The sequence below is a fragment of the Zea mays genome, chromosome 3, assembly GCF_902167145.1.
Source record: "Zea mays cultivar B73 chromosome 3, Zm-B73-REFERENCE-NAM-5.0, whole genome shotgun sequence".
Taxonomy (NCBI): domain Eukaryota; kingdom Viridiplantae; phylum Streptophyta; class Magnoliopsida; order Poales; family Poaceae; genus Zea; species Zea mays.
Genome location: NC_050098.1, coordinates 146,922,048 through 146,942,771, shown reverse-complemented (window position 1 = coordinate 146,942,771; position 20,724 = coordinate 146,922,048). Strand labels below are relative to the sequence as shown.

At 45.3% G+C, this 20,724-nt stretch overlaps 2 protein-coding genes across 2 annotated transcripts; both read left to right on the top strand.

The window, feature by feature from the left end:
- The first annotated feature begins 7,833 nt into the window (after positions 1-7,833).
- LOC118476708 (BRD4-interacting chromatin-remodeling complex-associated protein-like) lies at positions 7,834-11,944 on the top strand. Its single transcript, XM_035966330.1, has 2 exons — positions 7,834-8,834; positions 11,802-11,944. The coding sequence occupies exon 1, from the start codon at positions 7,894-7,896 to the stop codon at positions 8,674-8,676; it is 783 nt and encodes a 260-aa protein (XP_035822223.1). The 5' UTR covers positions 7,834-7,893; the 3' UTR covers positions 8,677-8,834; positions 11,802-11,944.
- Positions 11,945-15,854: 3,910 nt separating this feature from the next.
- On the top strand, positions 15,855-19,812 carry LOC118476707 (uncharacterized). The gene is made up of 3 exons (XM_035966329.1): positions 15,855-16,642; positions 16,737-16,853; positions 19,646-19,812. Exons 1-3 carry the CDS (start codon positions 16,135-16,137, stop codon positions 19,711-19,713), a joined length of 693 nt encoding a protein of 230 aa, XP_035822222.1. The 5' UTR covers positions 15,855-16,134; the 3' UTR covers positions 19,714-19,812.
- Positions 19,813-20,724: the final 912 nt, after the last annotated feature.

Sequence of the window (20,724 nt, the reverse complement as noted above, 5' to 3'; positions counted from 1 at the left end):
CGGAGGCAACCACATCTGCAGTGGGCAGCCTCACCAGCGGAGGCGACCACATCAGCCCCACCAGTGGCAGCGACCACCTCTGCACCGATGGGCAGCGGCTCCCCCAGCACCCACGAAGAGGTCCTCGCTCCCATCCTCACTGAGGGAGTGAGGACAAGGCCATCCAAGAACGCCACCGCCGCCCCCACGACGTACGACGTCTTGTACGACCTCCCGGTGCGGCCCGTGGCGTAGGAGAAGCCGTGGATGTGGCCGACCTGCACACGGCGCAACCGTCGCCCGTGCGGTGGACGGGCAGCCACGCTCCGCCCCCAGTGGCAGAAGGCAGCGCCGCAGGCTGCGAACGAGCCACACAGGTCGGGGAGCCAGACACGCGGCAGCCGACGGCGCCACAGACGGTCGGCCCCACGTACCTAGAGTTCGCCTCCTCCGCAAGGCTGGTGAACGCCCTTCTCCCTCGAATGCTGGAGGAAGAAGCGGACCGCCAGCCCACGCGGAAGGTGAAGCTCCCACTCAGCTCGCCCTCCTCCCCAGCATGGATGATGAACATCCTTGATGCTGAGGGCAAGGGGGAGGCCGCAGCCCGGCTCGCTTCTCTCCACCACAAGGCTGGTAGTCATCCTTGTGGATGACCACCGGTCGAAGGTTGCGACCGGGCTGCGTGATGAAAATCCTTGAAGCCGAATGATGGTGGAAGGATGCCAACTCCCATGGGGTTGCACCACTCCAACAACAGCAAGAAGAAGACAAGACCGACGACACCACCACGAGCACGCGCTCTCCGACAGTGAAGTCACCGGAAGGGACGACCTTGACGTGGATCCCTCTAGAGAACACTAGCGCACCCCATCTGGAGGCCCGGAAGGTGAAAGGGCGCGATGGTCGCAAGAGAAGCGAGGCATGTCTACTGCCCGGGAGATCGACCCCTTTTTAAAGGCAGACCCCCCCACTCGCGCCCCTGAAGCATCACGGGTGAAGTCTCTCCCGGCGTGCACCAAGGATCCCACCTTATGACACGGGGGCCAGGCCCCACATGTCATACAGACTAACCCGAAGAAGGAGCGTGCAACTGCCCTGCGGTTACGCGCCCCTTCATTTTCGGGGCAACCAGCGGTCAGGAAGGCGAACCACCGTGCAAGGGGCATGCAACCGCCCCACGGTTAAGCGCCCCTTCATCTTCACCATAACCAACGGTCAAAGAGGAGAACCGCCACGCAAGAAGCGTACAACCGTCACACGGCTGTGCGCCCCCTCAGCTTCGCTGCAACCGGCGGACCAACTCGGGGGCCTAGGCCCACATGTCATACAACCGGCGCGCTAGTTACCAAGTGCGAAAAAACCGCACCACCGCTTACGCCAATGCCACGTCTTCTCAGGGCCGTCACGGGAGTCTGAAAAGGTAAATTTTTCAGAACCAGTGCAGCGACTCGAGGCGCCCCCGCACATGGCCCAACAGTGACATTAAGTACGATGGTCACGGGCCAGTTAGCCGTGGGAATAGGCGTAGCAGTTGGCATGGCCATAGGCGGGCCGGCAGTAATTGCAGCAACAGGCACGCAGGAGCAGCGGTCCAACCGCCAATCAGACTCTGGTCCCACCTGCAGGCTCGCATCCTCCCCTGAGGCACGCCCAAGGGCAACTGTCGGTACCCTGAATCAGGGGTACCCTCTTCTATGGTATGAAGGCGCTGCACCCATACCACACCTCTAGGTCATACGGAGAGTGGCTCCCGACCCCACCACATGGGCAGGACTAGGGGCACCACGTGGCAAGGAAAGGTAATACATCCTGAGGTGCATCGATGGGTCCAGACCTCCAAGGGACACCGGACCCCTGTACGAACGGGTCCGGAGCCCCCAGGAGGACATGCCGGGTCCCTCGAATAAGCTCCAGGCTCCCCCGGTAAGGCCCGGGTCTTGGCAAGGTCCCGGGACGAAGAGGACCCCGGCATGGGTAGGGGTCCGGTGCCGGCACGTGTCTAGGCCTTGCCCTACGCTTCCCACTCAGGCGAAGGCCCACTGCTGCCGCGTGGCGTGTGGCCCGTGACATAAGCCAGCAGGCCGAGCCTGATGTAAGGTCCATACAGCCATGCAGCCTTTTCATTCATTGCGGAGAGGACGTGCCGCCTGCCACCACGCTGACGGGCGACGTGCCCTCTCGGTATTTAATGCATCATGTCCCATCCGCTGGCAGACGAAGTCAGACCCATCCAGCAGACAGCGCGTCTGATTAGTCTACTGGCAAACAGTGCGCCCGTGCCGAGCGGCGCACTGTACTCCTCTTCCCTTCTATAAGAAGCTTTCCCTGCACGCCAAGGATACGCAGATCTCGGGCGTCAGGGCACAAGAAGATTGTCTCGACAACAGACATTAGTGGCTCCAAGTACTATATTCTTTATGACCCTAGGCCCACATGTTGGGGCCCAGTGCCTTTGTGCATGCCCCCTTCAGCTATAAAAGGGGAGGCATGCGACGTTACACACACACGCAATCTTAGATCACACCTTAGACTCGCAAGCTCATACATCTCACAGTGGAGTAGGGTATTACGCTCCGGCGGCTCGAACCACTCTAAATCCTTGTGTGTTCTTGAGTTATTCCCGTTCATTCCAACGATCAAGCAAAACGCCTAAGCCCCTCCTCATCTCAGGATTTAGGGCGGGTGCACTCCGCCACTCGGCCGGAGATTTGCTCTCCGACAGCCCTCTCTCCTCTCTCCAACGTTTCCTTGCTAGTATTACTTTGAGTTTGCTCCCATACGTCATCCGCATCCTTTGAGCAACTCTTAGCAAGAGAAACATTCTTTCGGACTTGAATTTAATTCTAACGCTAACCCCGGCCCTAGCGTGTGCTTAAGTTTATAAATTTCATGTTTCGCCTATTCACCCCCCCCCCCTCTAGGCGACTTTCACTATCTCTTCCAATGGAGTATTTCTTGTATCCCTCAACCCATCAACATCTCTACGCATCTCACACAATATATCAAATGTTCTCCTATCCATGCGAAGGTCATTTATACACTTGACATCACTCTCACAAATTAAATGGTACAGACGTTGACTTCTAAGTTATTTAATTTTTATCCTCCTTTCTATCTTCCAACACTTCCAGTTATGTGATAGTACTACTAAAGCCAAGATATAATAATACTTAAGCATGATGGCAGATGCCATATTTCTATGTGTCAAATTTCTCTTCCTATTTGAAAGGGAATTAGGCTTACACCTATTTCCTAATTGATTTTGGTGGTTGAATTGCCCAACACAAATAATTGGACTAACTAGTTTGCTCTAGTCTATAAGTTATACAGGTGCCAAAGGTTCACACTTAGCCAATAAAAAGACTAAGAGAAAGGGTTCAACAAAAGAGAGCAAGGGATAACCGAAGGCAGCCCTGGTCTGGCGCACCGGACTGTCCGGTGTGCCACCGGACTGTGTCCGGTGCACCAGGGGACTACAAGACAAACTTCGCACCTTCGGGAATTTTCAGAGGCGCTTCGCTATAATTCACCGGACATGTCCGGTGCACACCGAATAGTGTCCGGTGCCCCAGAGGAGAGTGACTCTGAACTCGCCAGCTTCGGATTTCCGCTCCGCTATAATTCACCGGACATGTCCGGTGCACACCGGACTGTCCGGTGAGCCAGCGGAGCAACGACTACTTCGCGCCAACGGTCGACTGCAACGCATTAAATGCGCGCCAGCGCGCGCAGAGGAGCAGAGCACGCGCGGGTGGCACACCGGACAGTCTACAGGACTTGTCCGGTGCTCCACCGGACAGCCAGGCGGGCCCACAAGTCAGAGCTCCAACGGTCGGAACCCAACGGCCTGGTGACGTGGCTGGCGCACCGGACACTGTCCGGTGCGCCATGCGACAGCAGCCTCCATCAAACGGCTAGTTTGGTGGTTGGGGTTATAAATACCCCCAACCACCCCACATTCAAGTCATCCAAGTTTTCACACTTGCAACCACTTACAAGAGCTAGGCATTCAATACAAGACACACCCAAGTGATCAAATCATCTCCCAATTCCACAAAAGCTTTAGTGTTAAGTGAGAGTGATTTGTTGTGTTGTTTTGAGCTCTTGCGCTTGGATTGCTTTCTTTCTCATTCTTTCTTGAGATCAAGCTCACTTGTAATTGAGGCAAGAGACACCAATCATGTGGTGATCCTTGTGGGAACTTTGTGTTCCAAGTGATTGAGAAGAAAAGCTCACTCGGTCCAAGGGACCGTTTGAGAGAGGGAAAGGGTTGAAAGAGACCCGGTCTTTGTGACCACCTCAACGGGGAGTAGGTTTGCAAGAACCGAACCTCGGTAAAACAAATCCGCGTGTCACACTCTTTATTCGCTTGCGATTTGTTTTGCACCCTCTCTCTCGGACTCAATTATATTTCTAACGCTAACCCGGCTTGTAGTTGTGATTAATTTTGTGAATTTCAGTTTTGCCCTATTCACCCCCTCTAGGCGACTTTCAATTGGTATCAGAGCCCGGTGCTTCATTAGATCTTAATCGCTCGAAGTGATGTCGGGAGAACATGCCAAGAGGGAGATGGAGACCGGCGACAAGCCCATCGGCGACAAGCCCACTACAAGTCACAGGAAGGCTTCATCGGAAGAGTCCCGCAACAAAAAGGAAGGGAAGGAGAAGAAAGCCTCTTCCCACAAGTCGCATCGGAGTGGCGACAAGAAAAAGAAGATGAGGAAGGTGGTCTACTACGAGACCGATACTTCATCACCTTCCACCTCTGGCTCCGACACGCCCTTCGTAACTTCTAAGCGCCATGAGCGCAAGAAGTTTAGTAAGATCCCCTTACGCTATCCTCGCATTCCTAAACATACGCCTTTACTTTCCGTCCCATTAGGCAAACCACCAACCTTTGATGATGAAGATTATGCTAGGTGGAGTGATTTAATGCGGTTTCACCTAACCTCACTCCACAAAAGTATATGGGATGTTGTTGAGTTTGGTGTACAGGTACCATCCGTAGGGGATGAAGATTATGATGAGGATGAGGTGGCCCAAATCGAGCACTTCAACTCCCAAGCCACAACAATACTCCTCGCCTCTCTAAGTAGAGAGGAGTATAACAAGGTGCAAGGATTAAAGAGCGCCAAGGAAGTTTGGGACGTGCTCAAAACCGCGCATGAGGGAGATGAGCTAACCAAGATCACCAAGCGGGAGACGATCGAGGGGGAGCTCGGTCGCTTCCGACTTCGCAAAGGGGAAGAGCCACAAGACATGTACAACCGGCTCAAAACCTTGGTGAACCAAGTGCGAAACCTCGGGAGCAAAAAGTGGGATGACCATGAGATGGTTAAGGTTATTCTTAGATCACTTATTTTCCTTAACCCTACTCAAGTTCAATTAATTCGTGGTAATCCTAGATATACACTAATGACTCCCGAGAAAGTAATCGGGAATTTTGTGAGCTTTGAGTATATGATCAAAGGCTCAAAGAAAATCAACGAGCTAGATGATCCCTCCACGTCCGAAGCACAACCGGTCGCATTCAAAGCGACGGAGGAGAAGAAGGAGGAGTCTACACCAAGTAGACAACCAATCGACGCCTCAAAGCTCGACAACGAGGAAATGGCGCTCGTCATCAAGAGCTTCCGCCAAATCCTCAAGCAAAGGAGGAGGAAAGACTACAAGCCCCGCTCCAAGAAGGTTTGCTACAAATGTGGTAAGCTCGGTCACTTTATTGCAAAATGTCCACTATCTAGTGACAGTGACAGGGGCGACGACAAAAAGGGGAGAAGAAAGGAGAAGAAGAGGTACTACAAGAAGAAGGGCGGCGATGCCCATGTTTGTCGCAAGTGGGACTCCGACGAAAGCTCTAGCGACTCCTCCGACGACGAGGACGCCGCCAACATCGCCGTCACCAAGGGACTTCTCTTCCCCAACGTCGGCCACAAGTGCCTCATGGCAAAGGACGGCAAAAAGAAGAAGGTTAAATCCAAATCCTCCACTAGATATGAGTCTTCTAGCGATGATAATGCTAGTGATGAGGAAGATAATTTGCGTACACTTTTTGCCAACCTAAACATACAACAAAAAGAAAAATTAAATGAATTGATTAGTGCTATACATGAGAAGGATGATCTCTTGGACTCCCAAGAGGACTTCCTTATTAAAGAAAACAAAAAGCATGTTAAGGTAATAAAATGCTTATGCTATAGAAGTAGAAAAGTGCGAAAAATTATCTAGTGAGCTAAGCACTTGCCATGAGACTATTGACAACCTTAGAAATGAAAATGCTAATTTGTTAGCTAAGGTTGATTCAAATGTTTGTGATGTTTCAATTCCCAATCTTAGAAATGATAATGATAATTTGCTTGCTAAGATTGAAGAATTAAACATTACTCTTGCTAGCCTTAGGAATGAAAATAAAAAATTGCTTGCTAAGGCTAAAGATTTTGATGTTTGCAATGCTACCATTTCCGACCTTAGAAGTAAAAATGATATATTGCATGCTAAGGTTGTAGAATTAAAATCTTGCAAACCATCTACATCTACCGTTGAGCACACTTCTATTTGTACTAGATGTAGAGACATTGATATTAATGCTATACATGATCACATGGCTTTAATTAAACAACAAAATGATCATATAGCAAAATTAGATGCTAAAATTGCCGAGCATGAACTTGAAAATGAAAATTTTAAATTTGCTCGTAGTATGCTTTATAGTGGGAGACGCCCTGGCATTAAGGATGGCATTGGCTTCCAAAAGGGGGACAATGTCAAACTTAATGCCCCTCCTAAGAAATTGTCTAATTTTGTTAAGGGCAAGGCTCCCATGCCTCAGGATAACGAGGGTTACATTTTGTACCCTGCCGGTTATCCTGAGAGCAAAATTAGGAGAATTCATTCTAGGAAGTCTCACTCTGGCCCTAACCATGCATTTATGTAAAAGGGTGAGACATCTAGTTCTAGGCAACCAACATGTGCTAAGTTGCCTAAAAGGAAAACTCCTAATGCATCAAATGATCATGATATTTCATTTAAAACTGTGACACCCCAGGTGTCTATTTCGCGTCATGTCGGGAGATTAATCCTAATCTCGGATGCTCAGTAAAAATTTCTATTTCTCGATCGTGCCTTTCTCTGTTTATCAGGCTTTCTCTTGGAAGTTCACCGAATTCAGAGTTAATCGATCGCGAGAAACAACCGATTTTGGAGCGTGTTAAAACTTTTAATTCTCGGAACTAATGCAGACTCGAAGATCATTCTCGAATTATAAATCTCATCCGAAGCTCTTTAAATCAAACTCTCGACGATTGTTATCTGATCTGAGCCCGAATCTAATTCCTCGAAACTTTGATCTATGTTCGACTATTTTATTCGGGTCTGTATTCTCCAACGGGATACTCAGGATGTCGCCCTCTAATTAATTCTTATCCGACTCGGCTTAACACCTCTGTGTCCAATCCGATTTCAAAATTCAACATCGGCAGCGATTTTAAAATGCCACGATTCACCTCCTCCGACAAAAAATCCGAATGCCGATCAAATCTCAGGACGTTTTATTTTCGAATCACGCGTAGATAATCATTTTCGAGCGAAATCAAATTAGACTCTCGACCGAATTAATCGCTCAACCGTCCGTTCGCCGAAACTCTAATTCACTCTGTTCTCTGTAGAAACGAATTCCGCGGGAGCATTTTTATTTGGAAAAATAAATTTAGCGCGACCCGAATTGGGATTTTGGGCCAAGCCCATTCCAGCCCGGCCCACTAGGCCCACTAAAGAACCCTAACCCTAGCCATTTTCTATAAATAGAGGTGCTCCTTCCTTACTTGGCTTTTATTCACCTACACCCCTAGCCGCCACTTTCTTTCTCCCTGCGTCCTTCTTCCTCACGGTGGCAGCTGGGAGCTCAGCTCTTCTCCCATGGAACTCGGCACCTCCCGCAGCAAGGAATCCCCTGGCGTCCAGGTTCCCTGCAGCCTCCCTCCTCTCCGTTCACAGGCGCAGGGAGCAGCAGCGGCTCCATCTCCCTGGCTTCTTCCCCCACGCGCAGCGAGGGGCCTTCTTCCCCAGCGCAGGGAGCTCGGCTCCTCCTCTCCTCCCATGGCCGTCGAGCTCCTGTCCATGGCGTCCTGCTTCCTCCCATGGTGCAGGAGATGCCCAAGCGAGCTCCCTTCCCTTCCCCATGGCTCGAGCTCGAGTTTCCTCATGGCGCTGCCTCCCTGTCCATGGCGACGCAGCAGCTCCCTCCCATGGCGCCCCCCTGCTCTTCCTCCTTGGCGCCCAGAAATTGCAGCAGCATCTCCCTCCCCCAAACTGCTCTTGCCATGGCCGTTTCTTCCCTGCGCCCTACTCTCCCATGGAAATCCAGCAAGAGCTCCATTTCCTCCATGGCCGGCGCCCCGCACAGCGCCTCTGCGTGACTCTCCCTCCCCAAACAGCGAGCCCCCTTCCTCGCTGCTCGTCGTGGTGCCCGCCGGCTGTTCGGCAAAATGCGCAGCAAGCCTTGCGCTGCAGCAGCCCTCTAGTTCATTCTCCACTTCCCCGTCGCGAGTCATCGCTCTCGTGTTTGCTGCGCAGCGAACAGCACGTCGGGATGCCCGCCGGGTGTTTGCTGTTTTGCGCAGCCCCGTTGTCGTCGTCGTTCACCCCGGTGAGACCGCGACGCTCCTTGTTCGATTCCGCATCGACATTATTTTCCTATGATTAATTATGTATGTGTGCTGCTTTGTTTTATTTTTGTGGAGGAGATAACCCCGTGTTTTGCGTGGAGAAGGCAAGCCGCTCGACGCTCGTCGATGTCGTAGCGAAGCACAAATCGGAATCACTGTCGTTCTTGCAAACGCCGATTGGGTTTGTTTATGGTGAGCCATGTCGCTCTCGATTGACTTGATTAATAAATTATATAGATGTGGTTGAAATGTTTTGGCGGTAGGTCGTAATATGGTCGTGCTCATGATTTCGAGTTAGAGATTGGTGGTCGTCGATTCGTATAAATTGGTCGATGTGGTGCATGTTTAAAAATTGTATTGGTATGGATTGAAGTTTGTGGCGAAAGAAAAAGGAAGTAGAAAAGAACTCGAATGTTTTTACGTTTCGATAGGAAGATGTGCGATGTGTTGTTTGATGCGAAGGATAGGTTTTACTAGTTTAAACCTTAGTAACCGGGAACTTGGCCACGTTCCTCGTTCCGGGAACGTTCGTTCCGTTCCGGGAACGTGGGAACAATCTCGTTCCAATAGTGTTAAATCCTAGTTTTTGTAACGTTCCACGTACCACGTTCCCGTTCCTCGATCCCATCGATCCGGGAACCTGGTTACTAAGGTTTAAACGGTTAGTCGGCAGACTCGATCAGTAAAGCTAAAATTGATTATGCGATTAAGATGAGGTGACGACATGTCGTAGTAGTCGTCGCCTTCTCTATGTTTTCGAGTCGGATAAATACCATAGGCAATTAATTGTTGATACCCAAAGATTGTTAGAAACAAGTAGTCGTGCTCTACCTATTGCGTCAAAGGAAATATGGTGTGTTGATTAATTGGGAGCTAAGTGACCTAATATAGAAAAGTAGTTAAGAAAACTAATCGAATTACTTTTAGCTATATTTTAAGTTAAGATGTCTAAAATGGTGAAACTAGTTTTGTTGGTCTCATGGTGTTGTGATTGAGAAAAATATGAACTTGTGTATGAATTACTATTTTTTTCATGTTGTGTTAGCCAACTCTTGTTAAATAGAGGAATTCAATTGCGTTAAGTAATTGTTATATGTAGGTGTTTCCAGTACTTCAAGTGGTTGCAAGTTAATTAGTAGACTCTCTATGTGACGCTAGGTGTCTAGGTAGAATTCTGAAATTTATGGTGCCCCAAATTATCGAGTTAGAGGTTTAATTCGATCAATGCCGATTAAGTGGTTGGAAATAACTAGTAAAGAAGTTGTAGATGTAAAGCTGGAAACTAGTATGCATATGTCCTCGTATGATGTTGTGGTACCTTGATGACATTAAAATGATCATGTGTTGCGAGAGGTAAAGAGTTTAGAATTAACTTATTGTCACATGCTAATTTACATTATTAAAGTGTATCTTTCATGGTAACCAACTTACATAACATAAGCATGTGATAGTTGTGTTCGATAACCAAATCATTGCAATTTGGAAATGAGAATTTGTAGTAACTGTCCCTGATTGTGCTTGATGATTGAGTTAAGTGTTCTTGTGCTTGCAAGCTGAAAAATTCCTGCATGTATAGTTTTGGTTGTGCAATTAAGCTAGTAATACAAAATGACATGGATAAAAATTAGTGAGTCTACTTGTTAGTCCTCAGTTGATTATTTTAACTCTAACAAATGGTAAAGTGTTAGAATAATTCAAGTCTCTAGAGCAAGGCAATTCTTGAATTATATAGAAGCTGAAATTTATTGATTGCTGTTTTGGACTGCACGCACTATTTTAGTTGTGCTGTATGTTTGATGAACTAAATTGTGTTTTCTGTAGACATGTGCTATAGAAAAGTGGTAGATAACTTTATTATCTTGCTGGTGTTAAAATTTGACAGCCATAGGTCTGACCGTTTAGGAGTTGTGCTTTTTACAAATTCAGTAACTGAATCTGTCCAAATTCTGTACAGATTTCAGAAACTGCATTGTTTGCTTAAGTTAATGTTAGAATCAGTCTTTGTCAATTATAAGAAAGTTGTAGAGGCTTTTCTTATCTTGCTTGTGTTAAAATTTCATAACTATAGGCCTGACGGTTTAAGAGTTATGAATTTTACAGACTGGTTGTTGTGTTCTGTCCACCGTCAGAACAGATTTCGAAAACTGTAATATTTGATTTAGTTAAGCCAGAAATCACTTCTTGGTGATTATAAAAGCTGTGTAGTACTTTTGCTAAGCTTTTCAAAAAGTCTTAGATCACTCTTTTTGGTGGTCTGAAGATTAAGTTACATGTGTTTGAAGTGTGAAGACTGAATCTGTCCAGTTTTGGACAGCACAGCCTTCATAGTATATTTTACCCTTGATACATGCTAAACCAGCCAGGGATGTTTATAAATAATTTGTAGAACATTTAATTATCTTTCCAAAAAGTCTAAGATCACTTTATTTGGATGTCTGAATCTTCAGTTGTGAATTTTTGAAGTTGCAAGCCTGCATCTGTCCAAATCTGGACAGAGCTGCTGTGTTTGCACAATTCGACCTTGCTAAGTGTTTAATCAGGTTGTGATGACAATACCAAAGTTGTAGAGAACTTTTTAAGCTTTCCAGAAAGTCCTAGTTTGATATTTTTGGACTAACAATTGAAGAGTTATGATTAAAACAAGCAACTGCTATATTGCTGTCCAAAAATTCTGCTAGTGCTCATTTGATTGTTAGTTCACCCGTTTGGCTAAAAATGTTTGGTTAGCACTTAAATAAATGTAGACTTGCCATGACTAAGCTTAATATTGCCTAAGTGTCCTGTTTTATATGTTTCTTCTCTAGTTGATTGTGATATAGGAGTTCATAGACATGAATGCCTAGGTCCTATTTAAACTTACGTTGTATTGGTTGCTCTTGTACGGTCAATAGAAGAACAAATGAACGATTAAGGTGAGCGTAGTAAATGCGTGTACTTGTGATGTCGTGGTCATGTTGCGTAAATAAATAAAATGTTGTCATCTTTTTAATGGTGTTAATGTTGAACGCTGACGACGTATAGATAACTAAAGCTAACATGTAGTTATCTACGGTGTCTTCCACTTTAATGTTTACTTCGCCACTGTGTCTTTGTATATCTTGTGCTATTTTTGTGCTACTTTCATTATATTCATACATATGCATCTTGCACCTCATATAGGACCAAGAGATGATGATCGAGATAGTGATGTGGTGCCAACCACAAGCTGCAGATGGTGGACAATCTAAGGAAGGATGGGCATAACCAGTAGATGCTCGCCAAGCGAGTACCTCCCCCAGCAAACATTATCTAAGTGTTAAATTAAAGGTAAGCCCCGATTTTATGCATAACCGTTATATATGCTATTTTACTGCACTTAATGTTTGTAGGCTTGTATTGTGCACTTAAGTGTAGGAGTTGACTGAAACCCTAGTTGCATGAACTCAGGATTCCTTTTGAGATGGATACTAGTATGCTAGGTCGAGTAGCTTCTTTACTAATTAGGGATCTCGGTAGAAGACGAGTGATTTTTTTAGCACTCGCGCGAGGTCAGGAAATTGGTTGTATCCACTTTCTTATCATAATGATGCTGGTTTGTGGACAACAATCCCGGGGGATTGGTTGTCCACGGGATGAAAATTGGAATAAGGATTAAGGTGTGGTACCGTGTGTCAAGCGTTTGAACGTACTAAACACATACCGAGAAATATGGTAAATCGGTAAGCCTAGTACCTGAGTGAACCTGCCCGCAGATTGCCCTCCTCACGCGACCTGAGACGTGGTCTCCAATTCTGGTTATGGTGGGTACAAGTGTGGTCACTGCACGACGGCAGTCGGGATCAGTGAGGCATTGTACGCTAAGGCGGTGAGCCCCTTTTTGTTGCCAGGGAATCGATGGGGACGGTTGATGTGTGTGGGGACGGAGTGCCCCTACATGTCGTGTGTTTAGGTTTACCTTGCAAGGTTTAAAAACTCGATTCGAATCGTCTGCTTCTCGCAGCTAATGAGACTGCTTGATCCATGCTGCTACATTGAGTAGTAAGTGGAAATGAGTTGATTGGCAAAAGATGTTGATTGATAAAAATGTTTGATACCATGTATGAGTAGCTAGGTACACATCTAGTTTAAAAAGGGTCATAATAAAACTTGAAAGCTAAAACTTGATTTTAGACTCAGCTAATGCTTTTGGCAAACCAAACCCCTCAGCCAAACAGCTGCATGTCTAGAGGTAGAGGAGTAGACTCCTCACACCGGGTAAGTCTAGCTGAGTATTAGTATACTCAGCCTTGCTTGTGGCATAATTTTTGCAGGTACTCCTTAGGATGATTGGTTGATGGTGTGACTTGGCCTTCATCCCTGCCACCGGGATAGATGGTCGAGTGGGTTACTGCTTCCGCAGGAGAGGACCAGGAGGAGTAGCGTGGCCAGGCTTCGCCATGTTACTCGGTTCTTCTCCGTTAGTTATCTCCGCTGCATTAAAATTTATGGTTATTATTTCTGAAACTCCGATAATGTAATCACTAATGATACTTAGTAAATTTGTGGTATTATGTTCTATTGTATTTCTTTGTGCCTCACCTTCGTGTGAGCTAGTGGTATTCGATCCTGGTTAAGTGGCTTTATCGGACTAGATCCGAGGGACTGACGGGTTATTCCTGTTTAAGTGTGTTGCTGCCCTTAAGGGTGCGACTTGGGCACTTAAGCTGGAATAATTCGGGCGGTTCCGCCACAGCTGGTATCGGAGCGAATACCATCACAGAGAAGTCAATAAGTCATGATTACCAACCTTTTCTAAAGTAAAACTTGCTTAGAAACCAAAGTTGGATAGATCGTCAGGACGATAAGGATAGACCTAGGACGTGAAGCCCTAGGAATAGATGGGTAGCTGGGTGGCTAGTTATTTAGGCCATAAAGGCTACTACTACTATTAATAAGGATGTTGTAGAAGCATCCGAAAAATTAGTTAGGTCTGAGAAGACGACTAGAATAAGCATGCATCATGATTGTCGCATTATAAATGTCTCTTGTGCACAAATATGCTTCTCTCACCTTTATTCCAAGAATAAGAAATTGTGAATAATGTGTTGTATTGCTATGAACTGCAAAAAAATGTCTTACCTCATGTCAGATTGATAAGTCTTGTTAGGTCGTGTTATGTGTTTCTCTTGTCTTGCTATCTAGGTGGCATTGCAATTGTTCAACCCTTTTTGCCAATAAAAATTGTTGTCTGTTTTGCCCATCAAAAGACCCCTTCTTTAAACAACCTAGTGGTTAGCAAGTAAAACCTCAAAAAAAATATTTATGCTTGTGTTAGTGTTTTCAAACCCTTGTGTGTTTTACCCATAAAGTTACACCTGCACAGCTTATAGAACCCCACAGCTTGACCGCTAGACCAACCCAAGTCTCCTTCTGCACATGTTACATAAAAAATGTTGTTTGGTGTCTAGTTGTGCAACCCCTATCAAGGCCATGTTTCTTTCCATAAGTCCTTGCCCCTAAAACGTCATAACATTTCTGTTGATCATCCTAGCTGATCCTGTTTGCCTACCTCTCCTTTTGCCTAGATCTGGTAACCCTTTTTCTTGTGAATCATGTTGGCTTTATCATCCGAATCTCGGGATCCCCTATGATCCTGCCCTATTACCTGGTTATCTGCTATAAACAGTTCTCAAGTATTGGATGTTGATCTGCCTAAATCTCTCAATTCTAATAATGCTCATACTCGTTCTCCGAGGATCATGACATTTGTTTTATCAACTTATCTCTAAACGACATATCCATGTGGATTAATTGATGTTGCTGTTATCTTTGGATCTCTCATGTCTCTAAAAGCTTATCAATCTTGATCTCATGGTTGGTTCCTTCTCATATTAAATATCGTATCAATCTTTGGCTGATAATCCCCGTGATGATCATAAATTAGTTCTCTGAGTTGAAGAAAGTTCTTATGTGATGCTCTTTTGCCAGCAATCTCTGCTTCAACTCTGATCACATTCTTATTTTCTGGGCCATACTCTCATGGGCTCCATCTATTTATGCCACGTGGATTTATCGTTGGTTGCGTTTGGTAATGATGTCATGACTAACGACTGATGGTGCCGCGACGAGACCGAGAGCCTACTATGGTGCACACATGGTCGAGCTTCTCGGCACGCGCTGGTATCGCGGTTAATAGACGTGGTCCATTACGAGACTATACTGATGTGCTATCTTTTGTGGATATTCTCCCAAAGTGATCGCTGCATTTTGTCTCAACATGCCGCGATATTCTATCCAAATCTATCTTCAGTATCTTGTCAGATACCCTTTCACGAATTTGCATCTATCTTCAGCCTGGGCGTTACATGCTTCTCCACCCTTGAAGACCCTCATATGAATCTCGGGACGAGATTCTGTTTAAGGGGGAAGGTTGTGACACCCCAGGTGTCTATTTCGCGTCATGTCGGGAGATTAATCCTAATCTCGGATGCTCAGTAAAAATTTCTATTTCTCGATCGTGCCTTTCTCTGTTTATCAGGCTTTCTCTTGGAAGTTCACCGAATTCAGAGTTAATCGATCGCGAGAAACAACCGATTTTGGAGCGTGTTAAAACTTTTAATTCTCGGAACTAATGCAGACTCGAAGATCATTCTCGAATTATAAATCTCATCCGAAGCTCTTTAAATCAAACTCTCGACGATTGTTATCTGATCTGAGCCCGAATCTAATTCCTCGAAACTTTGATCTATGTTCGACTATTTTATTCGGGTCTGTATTCTCCAACGGGATACTCAGGATGTCGCCCTCTAATTAATTCTTATCCGACTCGGCTTAACACCTCTGTGTCCAATCCGATTTCAAAATTCAACATCGGCAGCGATTTTAAAATGCCACGATTCACCTCCTCCGACTAAAAATCCGAATGCCGATCAAATCTCAGGACGTTTTATTTTCGAATCACGCGTAGATAATTATTTTTGAGCGAAATCAAATTAGACTCTCGACCGAATTAATCGCTCAACCGTCCGTTCACCGAAACTCTAATTCACTCTGTTCTCTGTAGAAACGAATTCCGCGGGAGCATTTTTATTTGGAAAAATAAATTTAGCGCGACCCGAATTGGGATTTTGGGCCAAGCCCATTCCAGCCCGGCCCACTAGGCCCACTAAAAAACCCTAACCCTAGCCATTTTCTATAAATAGAGGTGCTCCTTCCTTGCTTGGCTTTTATTCACCTACACCCCTAGCCGCCACTTTCTTTCTCCCTGCCTCCTTCTTCCTCACGGTGGCAGCTGGGAGCTCAGCTCTTCTCCCATGGAGCTCGGCACCTCCCGCGGCAAGGAATCCCCTGGCGTCCAGGTTCCCTGCAGCCTCTCTCCTCTCCGTTCACAGGCGCAGGGAGCAGCAGCGGCTCCATCTCCCTGGCTTCTTCCCCCACGCGCAGCGAGGGGCCTTCTTCCCCAGCGCAGGGAGCTCGGCTCCTCCTCTCCTCCCATGGCCGTCGAGCTCCTGTCCATGGCGTCCTGCTTCCTCCCATGGCGCAGGAGATGCCCCAGCGAGCTCCCTTCCCTTCCCCATGGCTCGAGCTCGAGTTTCCTCATGGCGCTGCCTCCCTGTCCATGGCGACGCAGCAGCTCCCTCCCATGGCGCCCTCTGCTCTTCCTCCTTGGTGCCTAGAAATTGCAGCAGCATCTCCCTCCCCCAAACTGCTCTTGCCATGGCCGATTCTTCCCTGCGCCCTACTCTCCCATGGAAATCCAGCAAGAGCTCCATTTCCTCCATGGCCGGCGCCCCGCACAGCGCCTCTGCGTGACTCTCCCTCCCCAAACAGCGAGCCCCCTTCCTCGCTGCTCGTCGTGGTGCCCGCCGGCTGTTCGGCAAAATGCACAGCAAGCCGTGCGCTGCAGCAGCCCTCTAGTTCATTCTCCACTTCCCCGTCGCGAGTCATCGCTCTCGTGTTTGCTGCGCAGCGAACAGCACGTCGGGATGCCCGCCGGGTGTTTGCTGTTTTGCGCAGCCCCGTTGTCGTCGTCGTTCACCCCGGTGAGACCGCGACGCTCCTTGTTCGATTCCGCATCGACATTATTTTCCTATGATTAATTATGTATGTGTGCTGCTTTGTTTTATTTTTGTGGAGGAGATAACCCCGTGTTTTGCGTGGAGAAGGCAAGCCGCTCGACGCTCGTCGATGTCGTAGCGATGCACAAATCGGAATCACCGTCGTTCTTGCAAACGCCGATTGGGTTTGTTTATGGTGAGCCATGTCGCTCTCGATTGACTTGATTAATAAATTATATAGATGTGGTTGAAATGTTTTGGCGGTAGGTCGTAATATGGTCGTGCTCATGATTTCGAGTTAGAGATTGGTGGTCGTCGATTCGTATAAATTGGTCGATGTGGTGCGTGTTTAAAAATTGTATTGGTATGGATTGAAGTTTGTGGCGAAAGAAAAAGGAAGTAGAAAAGAACTCGAATGTTTTTACGTTTCGATAGGAAGATGTGCGATGTGTTGTTTGATGCGAAGGATAGGTTTTACTAGTTTAAACGGTTAGTCGGCAGACTCGATCAGTAAAGCTAAAATTGATTATGCGATTAAGATGAGGTGACGACATGCCGTAGTAGTCGTCGCCTTCTCTATGTTTTCGAGTCGGATAAATACCATAGGCAATTAATTGTTGATACCCAAAGATTGTTAGAAACAAGTAGTAGTGCTCTACCTATTGCGTCAAAGGAAATATGGTGTGTTGATTAATTGGGAGCTAAGTGACCTAACATAGAAAAGTAGTTAAGAAAACTAATCGAATTACTTTTAGCTATATTTTAAGTTAAGATGTCTAAAATGGTGAAACTAGTTTTGTTGGTCTCATGGTGTTGTGATTGAGAAAAATATGAACTTGTGTATGAATTACTATTTTTTTCATGTTGTGTTAGCCAACTCTTGTTAAATAGAGGAATTCAATTGCGTTAAGTAATTGTTATATGTAGGTGTTTCCAGTACTTCAAGTGGTTGCAAGTTAATTAGTAGACTCTCTATGTGACACTAGGTGTCTAGGTAGAATTCTGAAATTTATGGTGCCCCAAATTATCGAGTTAGAGGTTTAATTCGATCAATGCCGATTAAGTGGTTGAAAATAACTAGTAAAGAAGTTGTAGATGTAAAACTGGAAACTAGTATGCATATGTCCTCGTATGATGTTGTGGTACCTTGATGACATTAAAATGATCATGTGTTGCGAGAGGTAAAGAGTTTAGAATTAACTTATCGTCACATGCTAATTTACGTTATTAAAGTGTATCTTTCATGGTAACCAACTTACATAACATAAGCATGTGATAGTTGTGTTCGATAACCAAATCATTGCAATTTGGAAATGAGAATTTGTAGTAACTGTCCCTGATTGTGCTTGATGATTGAGTTAAGTGTTCTTGTGCTTGCAAGCTGAAAAATTCCTGCATGTATAGTTTTGGTTGTGCAATTAAGCTAGTAATACAAAATGACATGGATAAAAATTAGTGAGTCTACTTGTTAGTCCTCCGTTGATTATTTTAACTCTAACAAATGGTAAAGTGTTAGAATAATTCAAGTCTCTAGAGCAAGGCAATTCTTGAATTATATAGAAGCTGAAATTTATTGATTGCTGTTTTGGACTGCACGCACTGTTTTAGTTGTGCTGTATGTTTGATGAACTAAATTGTGTTTTCTGTAGATATGTGCTATAGAAAAGTGGTAGATAACTTTATTATCTTGCTGGTGTTAAAATTTGACAGCCATAGGTCTGACCGTTTAGGAGTTGTGCTTTTTACAAATTCAGTAACTGAATCTGTCCAAATTCTGTACAGATTTCAGAAACTGCATTGTTTGCTTAAGTTAATGTTAGAATCAGTCTTTGTCAATTATAAGAAAGTTGTAGAGGCTTTTCTTATCTTGCTTGTGTTAAAATTTCATAACTATAGGCCTGACGGTTTAAGAGTTATGAATTTTACAGACTGGTTGTTGTGTTCTGTCCACCGTCAGAACAGATTTCGAAAACTGTAATATTTGATTTAGTTAAGCCTGGAATCATTTCTTGGTGATTATAAAAGCTGTGTAGTACTTTTGCTAAGCTTTTCAAAAAAGTCTTAGATCACTCTTTTTGGTGGTCTGAAGATTAAGTTACATGTGTTTGAAGTGTGAAGACTGAATCTGTCCAGTTTTGGACAGCACAGCCTTCATAGTATATTTTACCCTTGATACATGCTAAACCAGCCAGGGATGTTTATAAATAATTTGTAGAACATTTAATTAGATTTTCAGAAAGTCTAAGATCACTTTATTTGGATGTCTGAATCTTCAGTTGTGAATTTTTGAAGTTGCAAGCCTGCATCTGTCCAAATCTGGATAGAGCTGCTGTGTTTGCACAATTCGACCTTGCTAAGTGTTTAATCAGGTTGTGATGACAATACCAAAGTTGTAGAGTACTTTTTAAGTTTTCCAGAAAGTCCTAGTTTGATATTTTTGGACTAACAATTGAAGAGTTATGATTAAAACAAGCAACTGCTATATTGCTGTCCAAAAATTCTGCTAGTGCTCATTTGATTGTTAGTTCACCCGTTTGGCTAAAAATGTTTGGTTAGCACTTAAATAAATGTAGACTTGCCATGACTAAGCTTAATATTGCCTAAGTGTCCTGTTTTATATGTTTCTTCTCTAGTTGATTGTGATATAGGAGTTCATAGACATGAATGCCTAGGTCCTATTTAAACTTACGTTGTATTGGTTGCTCTTGTACGGTCAATAGAAGAACAAATGAACGATTAAGGTGAGCGTAGTAAATGCATGTACTTGTGATGTCGTGGTCATGTTGCGTAAATAAATAAAATGTTGTCATCTTTTTAATGGTGTTAATATTGAACGCCGACGACGTGTAGATAACTAAAGCTAACATGTAGTTATCTACGGTGTCTTCCACTTTAATGTTTAGTTCGCCACTGTGTCTTTGTATATCTTGTGCTATTTTTGTGCTACTTTTATTATATTCATACATATGCATCTTGCACCTCATATAGGACCGAGAGATGATGATCGAGCTAGTGATGTGGTGCCAACCACAAGCTGCAGATGGTGGACAACCTAAGGAAGGATGGGCATAACCAGTAGATGCTCGTCAAGCGAGTACCTCCCCCAGCAAACACTATCTAAGTGTTAAATTAAAGGCAAGCCCCGGTTTTATGCATAACCGTTATATATGCTATTTTACTGCACTTAATGTTTGTAGGCTTGTACTGTGCACTTAAGTGTAGGAGTTGACGGAAACCCTAGTTGCATGAACTCAGGATTCCTTTTGAGATGGATACTAGTATGCTAGGTCGAGTAGCTGCTTTACTAATTAGGGATCTCGGTAGAAGACGAGTGATTTTTCTAGCACTCGCGCGAGGTCAGGAAATTGGTTGTATCCACTTTCTTATCATAATGATGCTGGTTTGTGGACAACAATCCCGGGGGATTGGTTGTCCACGGGATGAAAATTGGAATAAGGATTAAGGTGTGGTACCGTGTGTCAAGCGTTTGAACGTACTAAACACATACCGAGAAATATGGTAAATCGGTAAGCCTAGTACCTGAGTGAACCTGCCCGTAGATTGCCCTCCTCACGCGACCTGAGACGTGGTCTCCCATTCCGGTTATGGTGGGTACAAGTGCGGTCACTGCACGACGGCAATCGGGGTCAGTGAGGCATTGTACGCCAAGGCGGTGAGCCCCTTTCTGTTGCCAGGGAATCGATGGGGACGGTTGATGTGTGTGGGGACGGAGTGCCCCTACATGTTGTGTGTTTAGGTTTACCTTGCAAGGTTTAAAAACTCGATTCGAATCGTCTGCTTCTCGCAGCTAATGAGACTGTTTGATCCATGCTGCTACATTGAGTAATAAGTGGAAATGAGTTGATTGGCAAAAGATGTTGATTGATAAAAATGTTTGATACCATGTATGAGTAGCTAGGTACACATCTAGTTTAAAAAGGATCATAATAAAACTTGAAAGCTAAAACTTGATTTTAGACTCAGCTAATGCTTTTGGCAAACCAAACCCCTCAGCCAAACAGCTGCATGTCTAGAGGTAGAGGAGTAGACTCCTCACACCGGGTAAG

Excerpts from the sequence above, each read along its gene's own strand:
- LOC118476708 (XM_035966330.1), top strand. The coding sequence starts at position 7,894 with ATGGAACTCGGCACCTCCCGCAGCAAGGAATCCCCTGGCGTCCAGGTT.
- LOC118476707 (XM_035966329.1), top strand. The coding sequence starts at position 16,135 with ATGGCGCAGGAGATGCCCCAGCGAGCTCCCTTCCCTTCCCCATGGCTC. Across the intron at positions 16,643-16,736 it reads TGTCGTCGTCGTTCACCCCG|GAGATAACCCCGTGTTTTGC; the intron begins GTGAGACCGCGA and ends ATTTTTGTGGAG. Across the intron at positions 16,854-19,645 it reads GCCGATTGGGTTTGTTTATG|GACCGAGAGATGATGATCGA; the intron begins GTGAGCCATGTC and ends CACCTCATATAG.